The 23085-nt window shown below is 46.0% G+C and overlaps 1 protein-coding gene across 1 annotated transcript in view; it reads right to left on the minus strand.

Annotated features, from left to right (window-relative positions):
* Nucleotides 1–23085, minus strand: part of SYN3 (synapsin III) — a 419352-nt gene that overhangs the window by 60171 nt on the left and 336096 nt on the right. Inside the window, exon 6 of the mRNA XM_049627527.1 lies at nucleotides 10263–10325. Within this exon, the coding sequence (XP_049483484.1) occupies nucleotides 10263–10325 (63 nt within the window). The remainder of the gene's footprint in view (nucleotides 1–10262; nucleotides 10326–23085) is intronic.

Consider the following 23085-nt stretch of genomic DNA (forward strand, 5'->3'; position numbering starts at 1 on the left):
CTTGTCTTGCCTGTGATAGTAAGAATAGGTTGCACCTGCACATTTTGGCTGAGGGAGGCCTCAGTGGATGCATAGGCTGTTCTCCCAGTGGAACTGTCTGGAGGCAGTGTCCTCTTGGCCTGGGTGCCAGGAACAGTGGAAAGAATATGCAGCCTTCGCAGCATGCTGGGTGCAACCTTGTGCAAACAATTTTGCCTCCTTGATCTCTGCTTGTCTCATCTGAAAAATGGGTATCATGGTAGCATTATCCACCTCAAAGGACTGCTGGAGCCTGAACAGGCCTCCATTGTGGATGTATTTTATAAATTGTATGTGACCATCTGATGCTGGGGGAAAAGTAAGGAGCAAGTAATCAGACTGTGGTAAATTATACAGAGCATTCCCCACCTCAACAGGCCTCCTCTTTCTGAGGGGCTCCTCAGGTGATGACTTCTCTGATCTTTGTTACATACAATATCAAGATGGGTCAATGGACAATGGTCAATGGACCAGGAAAACAGAGAAGAGAAAAAAAAGAAATCTTACTGCTTCTCAATGTTTGCCGGTCCAAAAATATTCTGCTTTTTCATGGAGGAGTTGTGTGGTGAGTGCATACGAGAGCAGATAATTGATTCTTACCAGATGAATCTGTTCCTGGGCCTTTGTCCCTCTTGACAAAATGGGTCTTGTAGGTGGTAGGGGTGCACGCTGTCTTTAAAACACAGTCCTGGTAATAGTAATAGTTTTCTTTTTCTCCTTCTCATTGTCTTGCATCAGTGTCCTTGGTCTTGGCTTTGGGCCTGGGGTGAGATCAGTCCACCAGACAAGAGCAGTTCATATGAAAAGGTCAGTGCTGGTCTCCAAGGTACTGACATGTTTTTTGGGTGGAGCCCTGTGAAATTCTTTATAAATCAACTCTCCAATTAAGTTGGCGGGTCGCCTTATCAAAGGGAAGAGATGATTCCACCAGCGTGTTCCCAACTGTCCCAGGCAGCCTGGAGGAAAGGGCTGAAGGGCCTGCTGACCTTGATTCGAATCCTGCTTTCACCACTTAACAGTGACCTTGGGCAAAACAACTCTTGGAAACTCTGCAAAGCTGGGATCAGAAATACTTCTCAGGGTGCCTCTGGGGATCAGAGGAGATGTTAAAGGCACATAACTTGGCTCAGGGGCACTTGGAATTGTTAATACCCCCTCTCTCGTCCTTGTCCATCCTCACGCCTAGTCAGTTACGAGTGATCCCAGAGAAATCGCATAATCTGATCAAGGTCACAATGCTGGCAAATGGCAGAGTCAAGATGAGAACCCAAGGGAGTTCAAGTTCAAAGCCCATACTCTCCCTTGCATACCTTCCCATCTCATGTTTACATGAGGCTTCTTACTTTTTAATGCTTTTACTCACTAGCTCTTCCAAGTGATGGGGTGAGGAAAATCAGGACTATTTCACATATTTGACACACAGCACTTATGTGTTTCAACGACTTGCCCAGGTGGATGCTGCTGGCCTCAGAAATGCGGGCTGACTGGAGGACCCAGGCCAACCAAGAGCAATTCAGGGATGTGGGAATTGGCAGGGGAAATGCCACCAGTAGAGATCTAAGCCTTAAGCCCTCATGAGAAAAATGAGTTGATAACCCTGGTGACTTTGCCTTCAACATGACAAACGTCAGGGTAGACAGAATCATAAAATGGCTGTTTTAGTTTGCTTCTGTTTGTGCTCAGAATCTTGGCATTTTGGCATCCAAAAGAAGAAAGAGACTTTAGGACTCTACAGAATATATATGTATGTGTGTGTGATACACACATGTATGTACAAATACTACGCGCGCACACACACACACGGGCACGCAGAGTTGAACCTCATTATTTGTGGTAGTTATGTTCTATAACATTGCAACAAATACTGATTTAGTGAATACTGAAGCTTCGCTCCTAGGGGACATACAGGGTTCCTGAAAGCCTCTGGTCACAAGCCTTTTCATCAACTGATCAATACATAGCCTTGTTTTATGTGTGTTTCTGTTTAAAACCATCTTATTTAACATATATTGTTGATTTATTAACACTGAGCTAGTAGCCAACAGCATTATAACTCGTGCCTGAACAAAACTTACCTAACACGTACTTTTTCTTTTCCCCCAATAAGAAATAGCACAGCTTTCTTGAACTTAGGACTTCTTGCACTAGACAGCACTTCAGCCCTACACTTGTGTGTGTGTGTGTGTGTGGGGGGGTGTATTTTAAACAATGAAATCACTACGAAAAAGTGTAAGAATGTGTAAGTGTGGCTCCAAATAGATGGAGAAGAGGACATTTGTATACAGTACCAGAACTGAAATAAGGCAGAGTGTTGCCTTGTTTGAGCTCATTATTTGCTGCTCTGCACATGTCTGTGAATGACCATGAAAGTGCCATGATAACTGATTTTGGGATTACAAATAAGTTTTAGTGAGTGGGTGAATTTGTACACATGGAATGCATGAATAATGAGAATGGCGGTATATATTGTGCTTGTCGAGAGGACAACCGCATGCCAGAGGCTGTGAGAAGGAGCTCAGTGCTTGAGATTTTTATTCAGGTGTAAAAGGACTGACAGACCCTCTGCTAAGGGCCCATTTTGCTCAAGAGAAGCAGAGAATAAATGACGCCAGTGGCTGTCTCAAGGGAGTGGCAGGGTAGGTAAGAGAGGATATGGGGGAGGTGGGAGTTGACAGGGAGGGCAGTGGAGTGGGTGAGGGTCCCTCCCTGTCCCCCTTCATAGTCGGGCAGGGACCTTGAACACTCCTTCCCTGGAACACCTTGCTGGCTGGCTCCCTTCCCCTGCTCACACCCACTTTGGCTTCTCCTGAGCTCTCTGGCAGTCTCCCAGGTGCTGGAGAACCTTCTGGTTTCTTAACTGTTCCCCTGGGTTCCATTTGTCCATTTGCTCATTTTCTAGCCTCCTTCTCCGGACAGTGTTATTGGCCCACTACTCCTACTTGAAAAGTGGATGGTACTGGGGGAAGCTTACTGAGTGAGTCAGCCCGAGAGATGATACCAGAGTCCTGGTTGTTCAGAGCTGCAGACAGTAGCAGCCGTATCCAAGAGGGGTGTGCAAGCCGCCTGACTGCTGGGAGCCTCAAGTTTAGGAGCTGCCACCTCGATCCTCCAGACCAGATAGATGCAGGGACACCTCAACCCTGTCACTCCCCACTCCAGAATTAGAAGGACAGCAAACTCTGTATACACTGGGGGAAGTGTTAGAATATCTGGGCTTATTAGCCTATGACCTTGTCAATTTCCTTCACCTCTGTGAACTCAGGTGCTAGAACCAGACTGGGGTTGTACCCCAACTCCACCACTTACTTCCCATGCCTCAGTTTCCTCAACTGTACCTACCTCATAGGGTAGTTTTAAAGACTACAGTCAATAAGTGAATATATAAGAAGCACTTAGAACAGTGCCTGCACAGAGTAAACTCTATAAAGCATTAGCTTTTATCATTATTATGGTTATTAGGTTACTGTTGTTATTACTGTTCTTATCTCTAAAGATAAGGAACAGGCTCAAAGAATCTCAAAGGTCTTTCCCCTTCCTGTTCTGTTCTTGGGGATGCTCTCTCACTGTGTGGCCTTGGGCAAGAGGCTTCTCCTCTTTGGGGCCCCACATTCATATCTTCTGGATGAGGTGTCAGGACTCAAGCCATGGGAGTCTGCGACTTTATGAAATGAGGGTAAGGCAAGTCCCAGGGTGGAGTTAGCGTGTCAGTTTGGCCTCTCCAGGGGATGTTGCCGAGATAAGCAGTTAAGTAATCAGAATAACAGTTTATATTTGTAGTGGGTTTTAAAAGTTCCTATCCACTGAGTGTTTATCAGGCACCCTTCCAAGGCTTGATTGGTTTATTTTATCCTCATTATAACTCCAGGAGGGCGATATTGTCCCCATACTGGAGATGGGAAAATTGAGGTACAGAGATATTGAACACATCCCCAAGGACACACAGTTAGGAAACGGTAAATCTCGACCCAAACCCAAAACCCTGATTCCAGATTCTATAAACTTTACCCCCACATTATACTGGCAGTTGGCCTTGAAGTTGACTTCTAATCCTCTGACAGTAACCACCGATTCTCATCATTGGAAGGTATGTAGGAATCATCTCAAGGTGCTTTAACCTTTGGAAGGGTGAGAAGCTGAAAGAAACTATGGACCCCTTCCTACCCAGAAAGTTCGTACCGTATCTGCACACAAACATATACACAGATCTGACTCAATTTCAGGGGTTTCAAACATCTCACATGATGTTTAAATTCTCTTGGAACCTCCCAGTAAGTATTCATCCTTGCTCCGACTCTGCATTGATGGGAATCTCTTACCTAAAGGACCGTCCATTTCATTAATGTTCACAAAGCTGCGTCATTGACACAATTGACATTTGTTTGTTTCCTCCTAACTTTGATCCCGGTTTCGAATTGGTCCCATCCATCTTCCCATGACAATTCTCCACATTTCTGAAGATGCTGGTGACAGGCTAGATGCCCCTTGCCTTCACCGCTGAGTTCATTTCCCCCCAGGACACACTCATTCCTCAGCGGCTCTCTCAAACATCCAGAATGGAGGTACAGCCCAGAACCCAATACAATCTTCTGGCCATGGACTGACCAGGGCAGTGCAGGACTCTCCCTTTGTTCTGGGTATCAGGTCTCCATTAATAGGTCCTAAGAGTGGATTACAATTTTTAAACCTTACTTTACTTTGAAATACACCACAGGGGCGCCTGGGTAGCTCAGTCGGTTAAGCAGCTGACTTCGGCTCAGGTCACGATCTCGCGGTCCATGAGTTCGAGCCCCGCATCGGGCTCTGTGCTGACAGCTCAGAGCCTGGAGCCTGTTTCAGATTCTGTGTCTCCCTCTCTCTGTGCCCCTCCCCTGTTCATGCTCTGTCTCTCTCTGTCTCAAAAATAAATAAACGTTAAAAAAAAATTAAAAAAAAAGAAATACACCACATATACACAGAACTGCATAGTACAAAAGCAACAGTTCAATGAGCTATCACAAAGCACACATCCACATAACCATCACTCAAGTCAAGGCCCTGAACTTTGCCCACTCTTGCCTCATCCCCAATACCACTTATTCGTCCTCCACAAAGGTAACTTCTACTCTTTTATGGTAATAATTTTCTTAAAAAATTTGAAATCTAAATATGTGCCCCTTTTAACACTACAGTTTGGTTTCCCTGGTTTTTGAATTTTATATAAATGGAAGGATGTAAATAGGCATTCTTTTGTATCTGACTTATTTCACTCAATGAAATAAGCATGTGAGATGTATGCATGCTGTTATATATAGTTGTAGTTCATTCATTCTCATTGCTGGTTGCTTTCTATTTGTCTGAATATACTTTAATTTATTTATCTAATCTATTATGAATGGATGCATGGGCTGTGACCGGGTTTTGGCAATTATGAACAAGCTGTTGTAAACACTGGTGTATACATGCATGCATTTAAGCTGGCTATCCCTAAAAGAAGAACTTTTACATAACTTCTCAGTGAGTGATATCAACCCGTACTCCAAAGCAGTTGTACAGATTCACCCTTTCAGTAGCTGTGTGTGTATGCTCCAATTCTCCCATGTCCTTGCCAACACTTAGCATTATTAATCTTTTTAACTTTAGCTATTCTGGTGGTCATTCAATGGCATCTTACTGCGGTTTTAGTTTGCATTTCCCTAATGACTAATGAGGGTGAGCCTGTTTTCATCTATTTATTGTCCATTTATGGATTAGAGGCTTTGGCAACTCGGCAACTCCTTACTGATCTGACTCATACCGAAATTACAGCCAAATGAAATAGAGTCCCTGACAGATGATGCTGGTTACTCTTATCTCCTTTATGGACTTCATTTGGATTTTGGGTCCCCAGAGCAGGTCTGAACATTCTTTTTTTTTTTTAAATTTTTAATGTTTAAGTAATCTCTATCATGGGGCTCGAACTCATGATCCCGAGATGAAGAGTTATATGCTTTACTGACTGAACCAGCCAGACACCCCTAAACATTCTTAATACCCATGACAGCTACAATTTATTGAGTCCCACTGTGTTCCAAGGCACTGAGCTGTGTGCTTGACATGCATAACGTCTCCTAATCCTCACAACCAGTTTATAAGGTTGCTACTGTTATTATCTTCATTATACATATGAAGAAACTAAGGTGGGGGAGGCTAAGTAACTTACCTAAGGTCTCATAACAAGGTGTGTAACCTAGATTCACATCAGTACCCTTAGCCACTATAACACATGGCCTCCCAAATATGGAAACGTTTGGCTATGTTAAAAAATAACTTAAAAAAATGCTGAAAAACTGAATAATAAAACGGGCATGGAACTGTCAAATGGAGAAGAATTGCAAAGTATGAGAAAGATTAAGGTACTGAGTAAGTAAAGAGTTCTTACAAATTAACAAAAGGACACAATACAAAAAACGGTCAAAGGTTTCTGGGGTCAAGTACGTCTGGGAAATTCAGCATGCCTTTCATGTTCTTTTACCACAACAACGTATATAAGCAAATTTATGACTCTTAAGTTCCACACTAAAAACTTACTTTAACACAGCATTTTCCAAGCCTATTTGACCAAAATAGGCTTTAACATCTGAATAATTATAATTCTTTGGAACAGACTTTGAAGCATGTTGAACTCTGTAATAACCACTGCTTCCTCTGGTTTCTGGACTGGTAAAGCTTTCAACAAAGGAAATGAAATTAGTTTTGTCCAGGGTTTCTCAACCTTGACACTATTGACATTTTGGGTTGTGTAATTCTTTGTTGTGGGCTTGTCTTAGGCGTTGTGGGATGTTCAGCAGCATCCTTGGTCTCTACTCAGTAGATGCCAGATGACAGTAGTACCACCCCCCCCCCCGCCCCCGCTCCCAGTTGTGACAACCAAAAGTGCCCCTTGGGAGCCAGGATTCCCCTCCCCCATAAGAACCACTGGTCTGGCCTGATTTCTAAAGAACTCAGGGTGCTCCCCATGATTACCTCCTACCTGAGCGCTCCCCAGACTGCATAGCATTTCACTACCTGTTGATTTCTGTGCCTTGTGACAGCCTCTATTCTTTGTAAGAGAGTACCAGTCCATCTCTTGTCTTGTTTGTTAGAACTCCCTTTACTTCCATGCACAGCAAACCACGTACAGTTCCCCAGGCAGGGGACTTCTTTCCACCTTTCCATCCTCTAGGTGGAATTAAGCTCTCTTCTTCAATCTCCATACTCACTGCACACCCTTCTATCAGACTCGCAACACACATTTTACCTATTGAGGTGCCTGTCTTCCCAGTTCCTTGACAGCAGAAACTAGGTCCTGTCCATCTTCTGACTCTCAGCACTGAGGAGGTGCTAATCAATATATATGATCAAAGGAGCAAAATATAATTGAAGATGGGTCAGTGGGGACCTAGGTGGATTTCCAACAACACTGAGTCCATTGGTAACCTCTTTACCAGTTTCCTCTTAGGAATGTTCTCCTTGCTGGTCTCCAGGAAGACAATCTTCTTCCTTGAGAGAAGTCAAACTACCACAGAAGGTACCAATTTTGTGTTTCTCCCTCTCAGACATGAATATGACATCATCTGCTCAGTCGGCATGTCCAGGCCTTTCCCAAAAGTTTTCTCATTCCAAACTGAAGGAGAAAAGCCCTTTTCCCTTGATGTCAGCACTTCTGCAAACCCTAGTTTATTCCAGCCGGTGGCACTTTTTATCCTTGGATATGTATGCATCTTCCTTTCCATGTTTTGGGAATCCCTTTGGGCCTGAGTTTCTCAGAGCACCCCTTCCCCCAAGCATTAAATCAGTGTCTTTAAGTATTTCCAGTCTGGGATTATTTGAAGTCTTAGAAAAAATTTTAATTCTTGGGAAGTCTCTAACTCTACCAGAATTGTCCAAGATGGTGGCAGTGGGCAGAAAGAAAGGGACGGGTTTGAGAAACTTTAACAATGGCAAATGACAAGACTTGACAACCGTTTGGAAATGGAGGAGGGAGATGACTCCAAGATTTCTGTTCTGAGACAACAGAGGGGCTGGCAATTCCTGCTGCAGAGACGGCCCCAGGAGGAAGAGGAGGAGGAGGAGGAAGAGGGGAAAGACCAGGACAGGGAGCACACTGCCGGGACAGTTAGAGCCTGAGGTTTCCACAGGAGACAAGGTGGGGATGGAGTGGAGGGAACTGGATATAAGAGCTTGGGCTCTGGCTGGGAAACGGGACGAGGGCTGTTGGCATGCAGGTGGCCGCAGAAGCTGAGAGAGCAGACGAGCGCTCAGATCGCGTGTGCTGCGGGCACAGACACATTAAAGATGGTGCAGCAAGAAAACGACATGAAGGAGACTGTGAGGGGTAGTTGGAGACAGAGGGGCATGGGTCAGAGGCCACTGGAGAAGGAGTTTTGGGACAGAAGGGGTGGCCAGCAGCTTTAAGTGATACAGGGAGGTCAGCTCCTATATGGACAGAACAGTGCCCGCTGACTCAGCAGCAGAGGGTCACTGAGCACTATGGTGAGGGCAGTCTCAGTGGAGTGGAGGGGCTCTAGCCAGTGGCAGGGGTGCAGGAGGGATCGGGAGGAGGGCAGGTGTCTAAAGAGGGAGTCACTCATCTATCCACTTGCCCAAAAAGCTGAGGGGCCACTGGGCACCAGGGGCCATGTTGGGCCCTGGGAGATGGTAGTGGACACAGAGGCAATATCCCTGCGCTCATGGTGTGTATTTTCAGGAAGATGTAGTATTTTATTTTATTTAAAAATATGTAAAAAATTGTTTTTTACATTTTATTAATTTTTGAGAGAGAGAGAGAGAGAGACAGAGCACAAGTAGGGGAGGGGCAGAGAGAGAGGGAGACACAGAATCCGAAGCAGGCTCCAGGCTCCGAGCTGTCAGCACAGAGCCCAACGCGGGGCCCGAACCCACGAACTGTGAGATCATGACCGAAGTCAGTTGCTTAACCGACTGAGCCACCCAGGCGCCCTGGAAGATGTAGTATTTTAGAAGGAGGACTCATTTTAAGGATGGTTGTTAGGATCATTGCCATTTGACAGAGAAAGGCCAAGAGAGGTCAGATGGCAACTGGTACAAGTTCACACCAGTGTCTGAGCCGTGGGTCAGGCCCTGACCCATGTGGCCCTTCGCACTCTTTGCTGCCTGAAGGAGGTGGACTTTAGGTGGGAACAGATGGCACAGAAGACATAATAGGGTGGAAAAGAATAAAGGTACCAGGTGCAGGATTATTGATGGCTGGGCCGGGCCCACCCAGATCAAGATTTGTATTTATTTGAGCCAGAGTCTTGAGAGGTGGCCTGTGGTAGCCCCCACACTTCCCCACATTCCCACCCCTCTTATTTAGGAGAACATCTCCCTTTCCTGTGGGAACCCTGATCCACACCGTTCAAGTGGGGCTGCAAACATCTCCGCATGCACTTGTTAGGCTCAGGAACCCAGGGAAAGCTGACCAGTGTCCCTCCATGGGATTTATACAGAGACGCTGGAAAGAGACAAGGTCCTTTTTCCTCTGGGACAGTGAGCTTGGGGACCAGGGTAGGCCACCCACAGCCACCTTCACTACCTGAAGTAAACACTAGGCAGAGATAAAAGGGTCAAGAAATACAGGAGACTGAGCTCTGATGGTATCCTTTGGGCTCCTGGATCCAGCTCTGCCTGAACCTATCAAGAACTATCCCAGACTTCCTGGTGGCTTGAACCAATGAATTATCCTTTGCCTCTTGATTTTGAGTTTCTATACTTGCAGCTGAAAGAATCTGACCAATAAGGTTGTCATGCTATGTCAGCTGTGACTGTGTCCAATATATGATTTACTGTTGCAGAAGCTAAGTGATTCCAGGGGTTTCCTCCACGGAGCCATACATATTCGCCTCCTTCTAGGTACTAGCCCTGTAAGTGGCAGGGAGATGACTAAGACATGAGCTTAGAGAGCAGCTGTGGAGATGATGACGGAACAAAGGCATCATCGTCTATAATATGCTTCACATCCATTTCCCCAAATGCACCATCACAGGAAACAATTAAGCTGGCAAATCCAGGTAGGGTTCAGCAGGTACAGGCCGAGCTGGAGAGAGGCTCCAAGCTCAGAGGAAGGTGGGGTGGGGAGGAGGGGGTGCCTCCTGCATCCTGGGCTCCTCTAACACTGTTCTGGGTGGCTGAGCTAAGGTGGGGCTGGAGGGGGACAGAGGAAGAGGGGAACAAGTAGTCTGGGGAGGCTGTGTGAGTATTAGTGTGAGCATAAGAGCTGCTTCTCATACCTTTCCCATTCCGGCGTGGGCGTGTCCCAGCTTGACCACCACGGGGAAGTGTGGGGCTGTGAGCTGTAAGAGACCAGAGGAAATCGCTCATTAGCATCCCAAAGCATTGCCACCAAGACTCTGGGCACCACCTGTTCTGGAGAAAGATTCAGTCATCCGCTATTACCAGGAATCCCCACAAGAATGCTCTGACAGATGGTCATTCTGCTGCCGCTCAAACACCCTACATACCAGCGAACTGGGCTTCCAAAGGAAGCTCTGAGTATTTAAAGCCAGCCTGCCTGGGGCACCCACCATTCTGGAGAGACGGTAGGAAGTTTTCAGATCCTGGCTTTACCACTTGTGCAACCACAGACAAGCTCTGCAAGGATCTGTGGCTCAGTTTCCTCATCTGTAAAATGGGGATGATGAGTATCCATCCCATAGGGTTACTGTGAGAATCAAACAAGCTATTACATGGAAATCTTGACATTGTAAGTACTCAGCGAATGAAAGCTTCATTACTCCATCACAGTTCTGCCTTACGTTATCCTTGAAAAAAACCTTCAAGTATCTGGAAACTCATTCCCTATCCTTGAAAAAAACCTTCAAGTATCTGGACACTCATTCCCTCCCCCAGTCCCTATCCAGGCCACCCTAGGGGGTGTCTTAATCATAGTGGTCATGCCCACATGGGCACACACATTTACTGGCTGCACAGTGCTGGGCGCTGTTCTGAGTGACTGTCCTGTATCATCTCCTTTAGAGAGCCACATTACTTGTCTAGTTGGCTCCCTATAGAATCCTCAGTTCCAAGAACACTGCCTGACCCAGGGAAGGTGCCCAGTCTTCTCAGCAAGACCTATTAGAGGCATACATGCTTCTCCTTATGACACAGAGGAAGACAGGGCACTCCAAACATTAGGTGCTCACCTATCCATACCTGTGGTCACTCTACTGGGAAGTGAGGGCACTAGGTTCAAACCCAGGCTAGGCATCTCCTCCTTCATTCTGTTCCTATGTTGCTTGAGATGTGTTTGCTTGGTGTCGGGAAGTCTGTTTGGAGGTATTTGAGGGCAAAGGTCATCCCTTTTAGTTACTTAGCAATAATATCACTCCCCCTACTTGGATCAACCCAGCCAGGGGTGATCATGTTACTCTCTGTGCTGTCTGTTCTGGTGCTGGTCATTCTGTCCTGGCTTGTCTCCTGACAGTGCTGTCCATCCTGACCCTCTGGGTGCCTTGAGAGGAGGAACCTGGCTCTTCTCTCTTGGTGCCCAGAGTCTAGTCTGACCTGGAGGTGAGGCTGTAGGTGCCATGGAAGGGTCTTCTGTGGGTCCCAGAGCCATTCGATGGGCCTCGTCTTATTTTACCCATGCAGGGGCTCCATCAGGCAAGCAGGGGAAGTATGTTTTTAAATCACCATTTCACAGGTAGGACACTGAGACTCAAGGTAGGTGCTGGGAAAGGGTGGAATTAGGACCTGAACTTGGGCCTGTCAGACCTCTAAGCCTGATGTGAACTGTTTCCCCTAAGATCTGGCTCAGGACTTCCTGCAGTAGATGTTGAATAAAAAAATTTCCCTCTTAATTTCGGCTACCATTGATCATATCTTGGTGCCTAGAAAGAACAAATTCATGTTTTTTTTTTTTTTTAAAGAGCAATATTTGATTTTGAGTCCAAAAGCAATATGTACTCACTATAAAAAGTTTGGAAAATATAATAAAGTGTTATGTTGTTATTACACAGAAGATAATAAAAATCACCCTCAGACGTGTATTATCTGCTGATCTTCTTTTTTATAAATCTATATATTTTTTTCATTTGCTCTACATTGTGAGTATAGTGAATACCCAATTTCACTTCCTGTTCCTTCCACTTACTGTTCTGTGATAACCATCTTCCCCGTGGTGATTACTTGATAGTTTAATAGTTACTATAAAACATTTCACAGATGAAAAAAGACTTAGGGAGCAATACCATGGACACCCCCTCACTTAAGAAATAAACCACTGCCCACACAGATGAAGCCCCTGATATGCCTTCTTATCACACTCCCTCCCTCCCGCCCAGAGGTTATAATCATTATACAAATTCTATGTTTATCACTGCCTTGCATTTACTCATATTTTAATTACTACATATGATTGTCAAACAACACACACTCCACAATTTTAAACCTTATATGTAAGTGGCATCAAAAGAATCTATTCTTGACAACCCTTTTCGCACATTATGTTTGTGAGATTCAGGTGTGCCCATCTATCTAGTGTGGATTTTTATTGCTATTTTATGAACACATTACCATTTGTTCACTTCCTGCTGATGAACGTTTAGGCGATTTCTATTTTTCCAATGATAAATAATAATAGTATAAACATTTGTTTTTTAATGTTTATTTATTTTTGAGAGAGAGAGAGAGAGAAAGCAGAGAGAGAGGGACAGAGAGAGAGAATCCCAAGCAGGCTCCGTGCTGTCAGCACAAAGCCCGATGCGGGGCTTGAACCCACGAACTGTGAGATTATGACCTGAGCCGAAACCAAGAGTCAGAAGCTTAACCGACTGAATCACCTATGTGCCCCTCGACTAGTACAAACATTCTTGAACTCGATCCCCTCTGCACCTGCAGGGGAGTCTCTCTGGGGCAGGGGTAACAGGACTGGAATTGCTGGGGCCGGGCAATGCTCCTCTCGTTTTTGCCAAATATTGCCAAATTTGGTCGCCAAAGTGGCTATACTGACTATGCTCTCACAGGCAGGGAAAGAGCTCCCAACACTTGAGGTTGGAAAGACCTGCATTTTACCAACCCGAGGGATGTGAAGTAAAATGAATCGATGCATTTTCACCAAGTGGCTTTTGTTCCCCAGTAGAGCTGTCACACCCAGCCATCCACTCACAGACCCTGGAGACCTCCAGCAGTCCAAGAACTGCCCAGGTCACTACTGGGGCTTCATCTCCATGTCATTGTAAGGTGGAGTGGGAGGTGAGGGGGAACGGGTGTGCTCTGTCTCCCCCTCCTCCTCTCCTGGCCTGATTATCTCCCCACACACTGACGGGTACTGGAAAGAATGTGGATGTTGCAGTTAAACTTACTCTCTCATCTGGGGCTAGATATTTAACCTCTTCAGAACTTAGCTCTCTGATCTGCAAAGTGGGAATGATGATGCCTAACTCATGTGGCTGTGTGGGGGGAAGAAGAAATGAAATGAGGGGTGTAAAACTGCTTAGCGCCAAGGGGAGGTTCGAAATCAAAGTGTAGAGTAGGACTGAGCAGAGGAAGGAGCTAACACCTGCTCTGTGGGGTAAGGAGATGAAGGAAGGCTTGATGGAAGAGGAAGGAGAGCTAGAGGCTGCTGCTTGGTAGTATGTGATAGCTTGGCAGAGGGGGAAATGAAATCCAACAAAGGAAAATCGGGGGGGCTATGCCAGAGGGAATAATCAGAGGTAATTAAAGGCTGTGGCACTTTTAATCTGGAAGAACCTAGCAATCATCTTGTATACCCCCATGTGGCCATGTGGTGGTAGGTAGAATTTCTAGGAATTCTCCCCGAGATGTCCCCCTCTAACCTCTGGAGGCTGATGAGATCATCAAATGAAGTCTTACAACGATTGTTTTACATCATATGGCACACATGACCCTAAAGTATAGAGATTATCTGGGAGGACCTAATCAGATCACATGAGCCCTTAAGAGCGGAGAACCATCGCAGGCCGGTGGAAGAAGAGGGAGGCAGACAGATTCAAAGCATGAGAAAGTCTCAGCACACTATTCCTGCTTTGAGATGGAGGTGGTCACTTGAGAAGGAATGTGGGCAGCCTGCTGGAGCTGAAGGTGGCCCCTGGCTGATAGGCAGCCAGGAAGTGGGGACCAGAGGCACACTGTGGCGAAGAAATGGATTCTGCCCTAACAGGAATGAGCTCAGAAGGGAATCTTGAGCTCCTGAAGAAAATGCAGGATGCTGGCACTTTGATTTTGGCTTTATGAGACCCTAAGCAGAGAACCTTGACATGCCATCCCAGACTTCTGATCTACAGATCTGTGAGGTAATAAAGAGGTGTTCTTTTCAGGTGCTTGATTTGTTAGTGTGGCAATAGGAAACTAACACATGTGTGTGTCCTCCCAGAAACTGAAGCCCAAAGAGTATAAAGTGATTGTTTTCATGCCATACAACAGAACGAGAAGTCAAGGCCATGAGTTTTGGCTCTCAGTCAAGCACCCTCTCTATCAAGGCACACTTCTCTGGGGACCACGTGCATATCTAGAGTGCAATAAATTCTTTCTCTTAATTATAACGACCGATAAAATAATATCAAATCAAATCATGAATTGAGTGAGGACGAAGTGGTGACACTATGTGTTATGCTGTGCAGGACACAAGATTGAGACAAGATCTCTTGTTTTAGAGGGTGGGCTGTGCAATGAACGAGCAGAACAGGGTGGCATGGTGGGCAAGTCTGGAGTGGGTGGAGTCATGAGCAAGTCTCCGTAAGAGAGGAAGGTTCTCTGGGTGCCTGGATGGCTCAGTGGGCTAAGCATTGGACTCTTAACTCCAGCTCAGGTCATGATTTCCCTGTTTGTGGGTTTGAGGCCCCTGCACTGACAGCATGGAGCCTGCTTGGGATTCTGTCTCTCTGTGTCTCTGCCCCTCCCCTGCTCACACTGTCTCTCAAAATAAATAAAAATAAAAATTAAAAATAAATAAAGTGATGCTTTAAAAAGTTGAAATAATAGCCTTCAAATGACCATAGAAATTCAAGATGAGGATGGTCCACAACCTCATCATCTAACCAAATCAATGTTTGTATTGGTCCGTATTCCTTTATAAAGCTCATTTAGAATTCCAATTAAAAAATGGGATATTCTTGAATTTAAATAAATTAAAAAAACAAAAAATGGGATATTCTGCAATCATCTTAGAGATAGAATTTTGCATCTGTCTTCTCTAAGTTTTTTCCTACTTTGCCATAATCTTTTTTATTTTTCTCATATCCCTCCCCCACTCCCCAGCCCAGGTAACTGATCTCACCTGCCTGGTGTATCTAATGTGTTCTCCTGCCCACTGCTTGTCATGCTCAGGTTTGTAAACATGTATGGACATACATGGTTGAGGCTGATGTTTGTTTTTTCAAAAATGGCTCTCCTCGCTGAATATCGCGCCACGCACACTCCCTCTCCCAGGATGGCAGGTACACCCCTAACCCAATGGTTTGAAGCTTCACAATATTCTACAGGACACAGTGCCACAATCAGCCGCTTTCCTGTTAGTAGACATTTGTGTAACATTCTCTCTCCGTGTGTCTGCTTCTGTCTCTGTGTCTCTGCTACTGCAGGCAAGACCACCAAATATCTTTGTACAGGTGTCCTTACAAACCAGTGTCTTCATTCCTAGAGGTCAGGCCAAGAACTTTTCACGGGGGACAATCAGCAGAATATGGAGACATTCTGATAGGTTTCTCCAGTGGTTTCCAAGAGCTCAGGAAATGAAGGTGGTGCCATGGTATTGCACCCTGGGTGAGACTGCCCACCATATAATCTCCCAGGCTAATGACGACTGCATGTATGGAGTGTCTTGTAACAACAAGGGATGGTGCTGGGCACTTTATGTATGGCAGCATCTTTCCCTCCCCACGAGACAGAGAAGAGATGAGAGGCAAGCCATTTGTCCAGGGTCAGACAGGTAAGGACTGGTGGGGCTTCTCCACCGCCTCCCATGTTCCCTCCCCTTTCCATCTTTCCCTTCCCAAGCTGTTCGAATGGGCTTCAGAGGCCATTCCCATTTCCACTCATCTGCAACATGCCAGCCCCTCCCCTGAACACAGACAGGTCACAGAGGACAAAAAACATCTTGTCGGCTATTTTCTCTCTTCCCTTCCCAACAATAGCTTTATTTAGTCCCCTTGGGGATGGGAGGCCGCACCAGCCTCTCACAGCCTCCTTGTCCCGCTCACATGCCCCGGGTGCTCCAGAGTTCAGCACTGTCCAATGGCGTGAGAGGCCCGACATCCTGTTAGAAGGGGCAGATCAATTTTTGAAACCACAGATCCCCACCCTGATAAGGGCCCTATTCAAAAGTCTCCCAAGAAGCCAGAATAAGTGGGGGTGGCCTAGGGCTCATGCTGGCTGTTCTCTTGGGGGGTTGGAGTCAGGGCAGAGTGAGTCCAGATCAGCGCTGTACCAACCTCACTTTCAAGCCACGGGGTTGGAGAGCTGGGGCCTGAGTGGTCTGGTTCAGCCTCCCCCTGAAGGAGGAAATCCCCTCTATATTCATGATGCTCTGGAGATTTCAATGCGTTCAGTGTCTGTTCCTGGTTAAGAGTGGAGACAACGAGTCCTGGAAGAGTCCGGGGGAGGAAATCAAGGGCTAAAGAAGTCTGGGAAGATTTCAGTGAGGAGATGGACCTCCATCCCACGCCTGCAAGGCTCTGCCTGATCTAGCTCTTGCTTACTTCTTCTGTTTCATCTTGTGTTTCTCCCTCCTCCCCACCTCAACCCCTGCCTACCAGTTATGCACCACCCCACGGGCCTTTCAGTTCTTTACTGAATGGGCCACACTCCCTCCAACCACAGGGCCTTTACACATGCTGATCTCCGTCTCTAAAAGACTCTACCTAATGATCAATGAAATAATATTAATTCTTATCAATTCAGTGGGCACTAATTGAGTAAGAACTATGAGGCTGGCACTGTGTTTTGTGCTGTGAAGGACACACATAAGATTAAGACAAGTCCAATCCCTTCTCATACTTGGGGTCTCAATTGAAATTCTCTGTCCCCAGAGTGTTCCCCTGGACACTGGTCTAGAGTAGGTGCTTCCTGTTGTCTTTTCTATCACACCCTAAACTTTCCCTTCATAGTGCTAGGCAGCAACTGTGATTATATGTTTATTTCCTTTGTGTCCCTCTCTCTGCTCCCCTGTAGGTGCTCTGACGAAACAAGGTGCTTAGCTTGTTTTGTTTACCACCGTATCTCCAGGCTCCACACAAGGACTGGCATATAGTAGGTGCTGGGTATGCAGTATATTGTCGGATGGGTGTTAGACAAAGCCTCCCACGACAGGGAGAGATGTCATGTGCAGAAGGGCTGAGTCAGAAAGATTTTGGGCACAAGTTGCTGATGAAGTTGGTTTGAGCAGAGCCTTGTTGGGAAAGCAGTGGGAAAGAGGGTGGAAATATGGGGAGTGGCAAGGTTGGGGGTCCTTACACCAGAGGGAGGAGGTTGGGATGCATTCTGAGGGCACTGGGCAGCCATTGAGGGTTTGTGTGCAGAGGGTAGACATATACACGTTTAGGAAGACTCTTCTGGAGGCTATGGTAACAGCAGCTCCCACTTTTGCAGCACTTAGAATGTAGCCAGCATGGTGCTAAGTACTTTACATATATCACCTCATTTAAGTATCTTGACGCTTCTTTGAGATAGCTCCTATTTTTAGCCCCATTTTACATACCAGGAAATGAAGGCCAACAGAAGTGAAGTTTCTTGACTAGGATTACTCAACAAGAAAGCAGGTGAGCTAGGATTTGGTCAGAACCCATCACCCTGCTTCCACATGGTGCTGCTTCTGGATAATCATTCTATGCACCATCGAGCGCTTGCTTCCCATGTGCCCAGAACTGTGTCCGCTCATTTGATTTGACCGGGTGGGTGGGCAGGGGCCAGCAGCCTGCTACTGCAGTAAGCAAAGCAGTACAGAGCATGCAGGGATAGCATGAGCTTTGGCACCAGAGGACCCTAGAGTTCATATCTAGCTCCAGCACCCACGGTCGTGAGACTTTGGGCAAGTCACTGACCACTCTGTGACTCAGTCTGCTCATCCGCCAAACCGGAAGATCCTCGAGGAACTGACATTATAACAGATGTCAGTCATTAAACAGTCGCTGCCAGTGAAGAGGCTTACACTGAGTTAGGAGATGTCCAAGCTGGAACATAGGACAGCAAACCACACAAGCTCCTATTCCCTTCACATCTGGGACCTTGGGGGGGTCCTTGGGCAGGGGGATGTCAAAGGCTGATCGATAGGACTCAGTCAGTCCTCGGATACAGGAAGGGGAGAAAACAGGGGAGGGAAGCCTGATGCCCAGGTTGTGAGTAGGGGGCATGATGAAGACTTTGACAGAAATGGGGTTTGTTTTGGGCATTAAAAAAAAAAAGATTCATTCAAGTGAGAGAGTAGCAATATCCCAACAGCTGCTTGATAATCTTAACCTTGGTATGTAGTATCTGATGGAATCTCCTCGGAGTTTAAGCACTGCACACAAAGACACTCCTGTCTGGAGAGAGGAGAATGGATAAGATGACCTTTGACAGTCCTTTCCAATTTTATAATGTTGTGACAAACCCATAAATTACCACCCAGATGACTGAAACAAGCGGGGACAACAGCTTACAGGGCTCTGAGGATTCTGGTCCCTGTCTTCTTCCCCATCCCCATCTCACCCATGTTCCCCTATCAGCCTCTCTGTCCCAGCCTTGCTGGATTTCTTTCTGACCCTGATACTGGCTTTGCTCCTTCCAGCCACAGGGTCTTTGCACATGCTTTTCTCATTGCTTGGAACACTGTCGCTGCTCCTCCGAGCCATGCTTCAGCTCTCATCTCTAATGTCACTTACCCAAAAAGTTGGCTCCCACCTCCCTGCTTCAGTCATGGCCTGCTCACGTCTTTCTCTTTCTTAGCACTTCTGCCATTTTAAACTTATCTGTGTAATTGTTGGACAAATGTGTAACTCCTTCACTGGACTATAAGCTCCATAAGGAGCTGTGGGTCTGTGTCTGTTGTTGCTTATCATTGAACCCTCAGGCCTCTCCTGAATTATAAACCTGCTTCCTGAACCCAGCCCTGGGATAGTCTCACAGGCATCTCCAACTCAACATTTCCAAGCAACCTCATAAACTTCCCCTCCAAAATACCCTCTTCTCCTGACCTCAGTCAGTGGCCCCACCACCCACCCAGGTGCCCCGCCTGCCTTCTTCATTCTCACAACTGCCCTAGACCCAGGTCTGGCACACAGGAGGGGCCCTGGAAATGTTTGCTGAGCGAGGTCTGTGGTTTCACCGCCCTTGCTTAACGCTCTCTGCCCTTGGAATCCCACCTCTGAACCCTCTGCATCATGTCCTCCTACAGTTACTGTGTCTTGGAAAAATACTGGTGGCATATTTAGAAGAATTTAACTAAACCTGCCCTACCAAAATACAAACATTCCTTTCTCTTACATTTCCTGTTTCCCTGAGAAACGGAATCGTCAAAAATAAACAAAGCGATAGGATGGCAATATTTGTCCGCAGATAGGCTTTTCTTGTTCTTGCCCCTGTGATGTTTATGGCGCAGAACAGGCTCCGGCCGCCAGCCTGTCTCCCGTGAGGATTCTCCTGGGCGCTGCTCACCGCTCAGACAGTGTCCCCAGGGAGACTCTGGGATGGTCTGAATGGCTCAAAGTGTCTAAGACCACTCTGAATCCCGTGGACACATGCTGCCACAGCAGCTCCAACCCCCTGGCCTCTCTGTGTAATTTTCTTCCATTCGAGGCTGTTCCAGGTTCCATTTCTAGGTGGGACCGTTACAAGTCTGACGATCCTGAATATTGTTCCACTTCTTAGTCACTTCAGAAAATAGCTAAATATCGTATTTGCACAGCTCTAGTACCTGCATTTCTTTGTTTCAGTTCATGCTCACAATGCAATGTCTTAAGATTAAAGACAAACCTAAAGTTTTGGCTAAAGGTACACTGCTGGCACCCAGAATAAGTACTGCTTACTTGGGGCTATAAGCAAAGGGAGGTACTCTTTTCTTCGGTTCAGGGAAGCTGTATTTGGGGAATGCCATACACAGCGTAAGGAAGAAGAGCGAACTCAGGCTTTGAAGCCAGACAGACTAGGGTTTAAATACTGTTGGTGTCACTTCCTACAGGTGCACCCTTGAGCAAGTTTCCTAGCCCCTCGGGTCTTGGCTGCTTTGTCTGTAAATGTGAAGAGGCACACCAGCAATTAAATAATTGTGAAGATTTGAGTTTGTATGTCAAATACATGCTACCTATAGCTGGATCCCAGCCAGAAATTCTCCAGGGATCATTTGAACTAGCATTCATTTAAAATCAATTGAAGAAAACAATCCCTAATTACCACTGGATGCAATTATGAAGTTTTTTTTTTTAATTTTTCATTTCTGTACTATTTATTGTAAAAAAATTGCCTTGAAATTACTTACAAATTATCATGAAATTGATTAATGGGTCACTCTGATATTCCTTATATAAAGAATGACTCTATATACTTATTTTCTTGTGCGGAAATAAATTCAACCTCTCATGATTGCATGCTGCCTGTTTTTTATCCTATAAATCTTACGTAGTTTTCTGTTTAATACAGTGAGATCTGCGGGCACATGGGCGGCTCAGTCGGTTAAGCATCTGACTTCGGCTCAGGTCATGGTCTCATGGTTCGTGGGTTTGAGCCCCGTGTCAGGCTCTGGACTGACAGTTCAGAGCCTGGAGCCTGTTTTAGATTCTGTGCCTCCCTCTCTCTCTGCCCCTCTGCCCCTCCCCTGCTTGTGCTCTGTCTCTCTCTCTCTCAAAAACAAACAAACAAACAAACCAACCAACCAACCAAACAAACAAACAGTGAGATCTGACCCATCATAGCTGCAGTGATAGTGCCTGGCTTTTTTTTTTTTTTTTTCCTTAATAACAGCTTTATTGAGGTACAATTTACAGACCATAAAATTCACATTTTATAGTATACAATTCAGTGTAGGATATTCACAGAGCTGTGCAACCATTATCACTATTATCTAATTCCATAACATTCTTGTCACTCAAAAAGAAACCCCATGCCCATTAGCAGTCACTCCCCAGGCATTCTTCCCTTTAGTCCCTGGCAGCCAATGCTTTGTGTCTATAGATTTGCATGTTCTGGAAATGTCATATGAATGTAATCATTCAGTATGTGACCTTTTGTGACTGGCTTCTTTCACTTAGCATCATAGTTTTCAGGTTCATCCATCAGGTGTCAGTGCCTGATTTTTATTTATTTATTTTTATTTTTTGAGAGAGAGAGGGAGAGAGAGAGGGAGAGAGAGAGAGAGAGAGAGAGCGAGCAGGGGAGGGGCAGAGATTGAGGGAGAGAGAATCCGAAGCAGGCTTCACGCTCAGTGCCGAGCCCCATGTGGGACTCGATCTCATGACCGTGAGATCATGACCTGAACGGAAATCGAGAGTCAGATGCTTAACCGACTGAGCCACCCAGGCGCCCCCATACATCTTGGAATGGCCTGGATGTGTATTTCCAGGGACTGCAAACCACGAGGGCAAATGAATGTCTTAGCAAGTTTCAATGAACAAGGATAATACTTTGGATCAGAACGAATTATCCAGCTGGGCATCTCATGAATTTATAATTATTTGCAAGGGAAGAGGATTTTTTACTGGCAAGCCAACAGTAGCTTGCAGGCATCTGCCTCCTGGGTGGATCAAACCTTGTCTGCTTCACCCCCACTCTTTCTTCAGCCCTTGCAAGCACAGGGCCTGAGCCAGATCATTGGAGACAGCAAGACCTCAGCTTGTAGAACATTTTTACTGACTTTATTGTCCCACAAACAAGTTGATAAAGACAAGGGCTGAGATAGAGGAATGTTTGGGAGTCAAAGAAAAAAGTTTCAAGAAATGCCAGTATTGGGTATCCTTGAGCAGAATAAGAGAGATTAACCCTGGTTCTCCTTCCCCTTTACCAGACCATTATCGCTTCCCTTCTGAAAATGACCTTCTTTTTCCAAATGCTCATGACTAACTTTGAAGCCATTCAGAGAGGAAGCCTTGACGTGTGGATTTTATAATCCTGTCAACAAAGCTAAAACTGTGATTGCCCTTATATGTTTATTTTCATGTTTATTTGTTGAGCTCCACGAGGGCAAGGCCAGTATTCATTTTGTTCATTGTTGGCCCAGCACACAGCAGGTATCCAGCATCTGTTGATAGAATTCACTGCACGAATGTAGAAACAGAGTGCTGAGAGCTGTGTCAATGATAGGTGCTATCAGTATGACCCACGATCATCGTTATCATCATGTACTGATTGAGCCACTTGTAGAGGCACCCTCTCCCCTGTACTGAACCTCCGTCATTCCGTGCCTAGTATTCTCTTGGTATCTCTGTCCTTGTACAGACCCCACCAGGGCACCCTCCTTTTCTCTACCCTGCTTCCTTCCATCTGTGGAGGAGGCTGCATTAGTACAGTTGCCTGGGCTGAGAACTGGGCTCTACCATCACCGAGCTGTGTCCTTGGGCAAGTTGCTTTACTTTTCTGTGCCTCAATTTCTGCATTGGTATATACAGCTAAAAAGATTATGTTCCACATAGATTGCCTCAGAGTTTAAAGTGAGTTAATATATGTAAAGCGCTTAGCTGTGTAGGTGGGGAGGGGCCAGAACCATGCTGGCTGTCGGTGTTATTATTAACCTCTTGCTGTTCTCCAAGAGCCATTGTGTCTTCCTCTCTCACTGCTCCAGGCTTTCCAAGGTGACACCTGCCAAGAGGAATCTAGGTTTCCATGGTAAAGGCTGGCAAGGGTTTCATGAGTTACCCACAATGCCCAAACTCTGCAGTCCATGGATGTATGTTGGCAATGGGGAAGGATGTCCTGAGGTGATGACTCAGCCTGAATACAGAGATGAACAAGTGTCATTCTAGCCCTTTCCTGGCCTAGAGTCAGGAGCTCTGCCCTTGAGGGTCACCCCAGCCACCAAGATGCCCACTCTTCTTCATCACGCTATACCACATCTCCTGCCTGATCTGACAGGAACCTTGTCCTACCCAAGGGGGTCAGACGTGGGAAGGGACCAATTCAGCACAACAGAGC

The sequence above is a fragment of the Panthera uncia genome, chromosome B4 (genome assembly GCF_023721935.1).
Source record: "Panthera uncia isolate 11264 chromosome B4, Puncia_PCG_1.0, whole genome shotgun sequence".
NCBI lineage: Eukaryota > Metazoa > Chordata > Mammalia > Carnivora > Felidae > Panthera > Panthera uncia.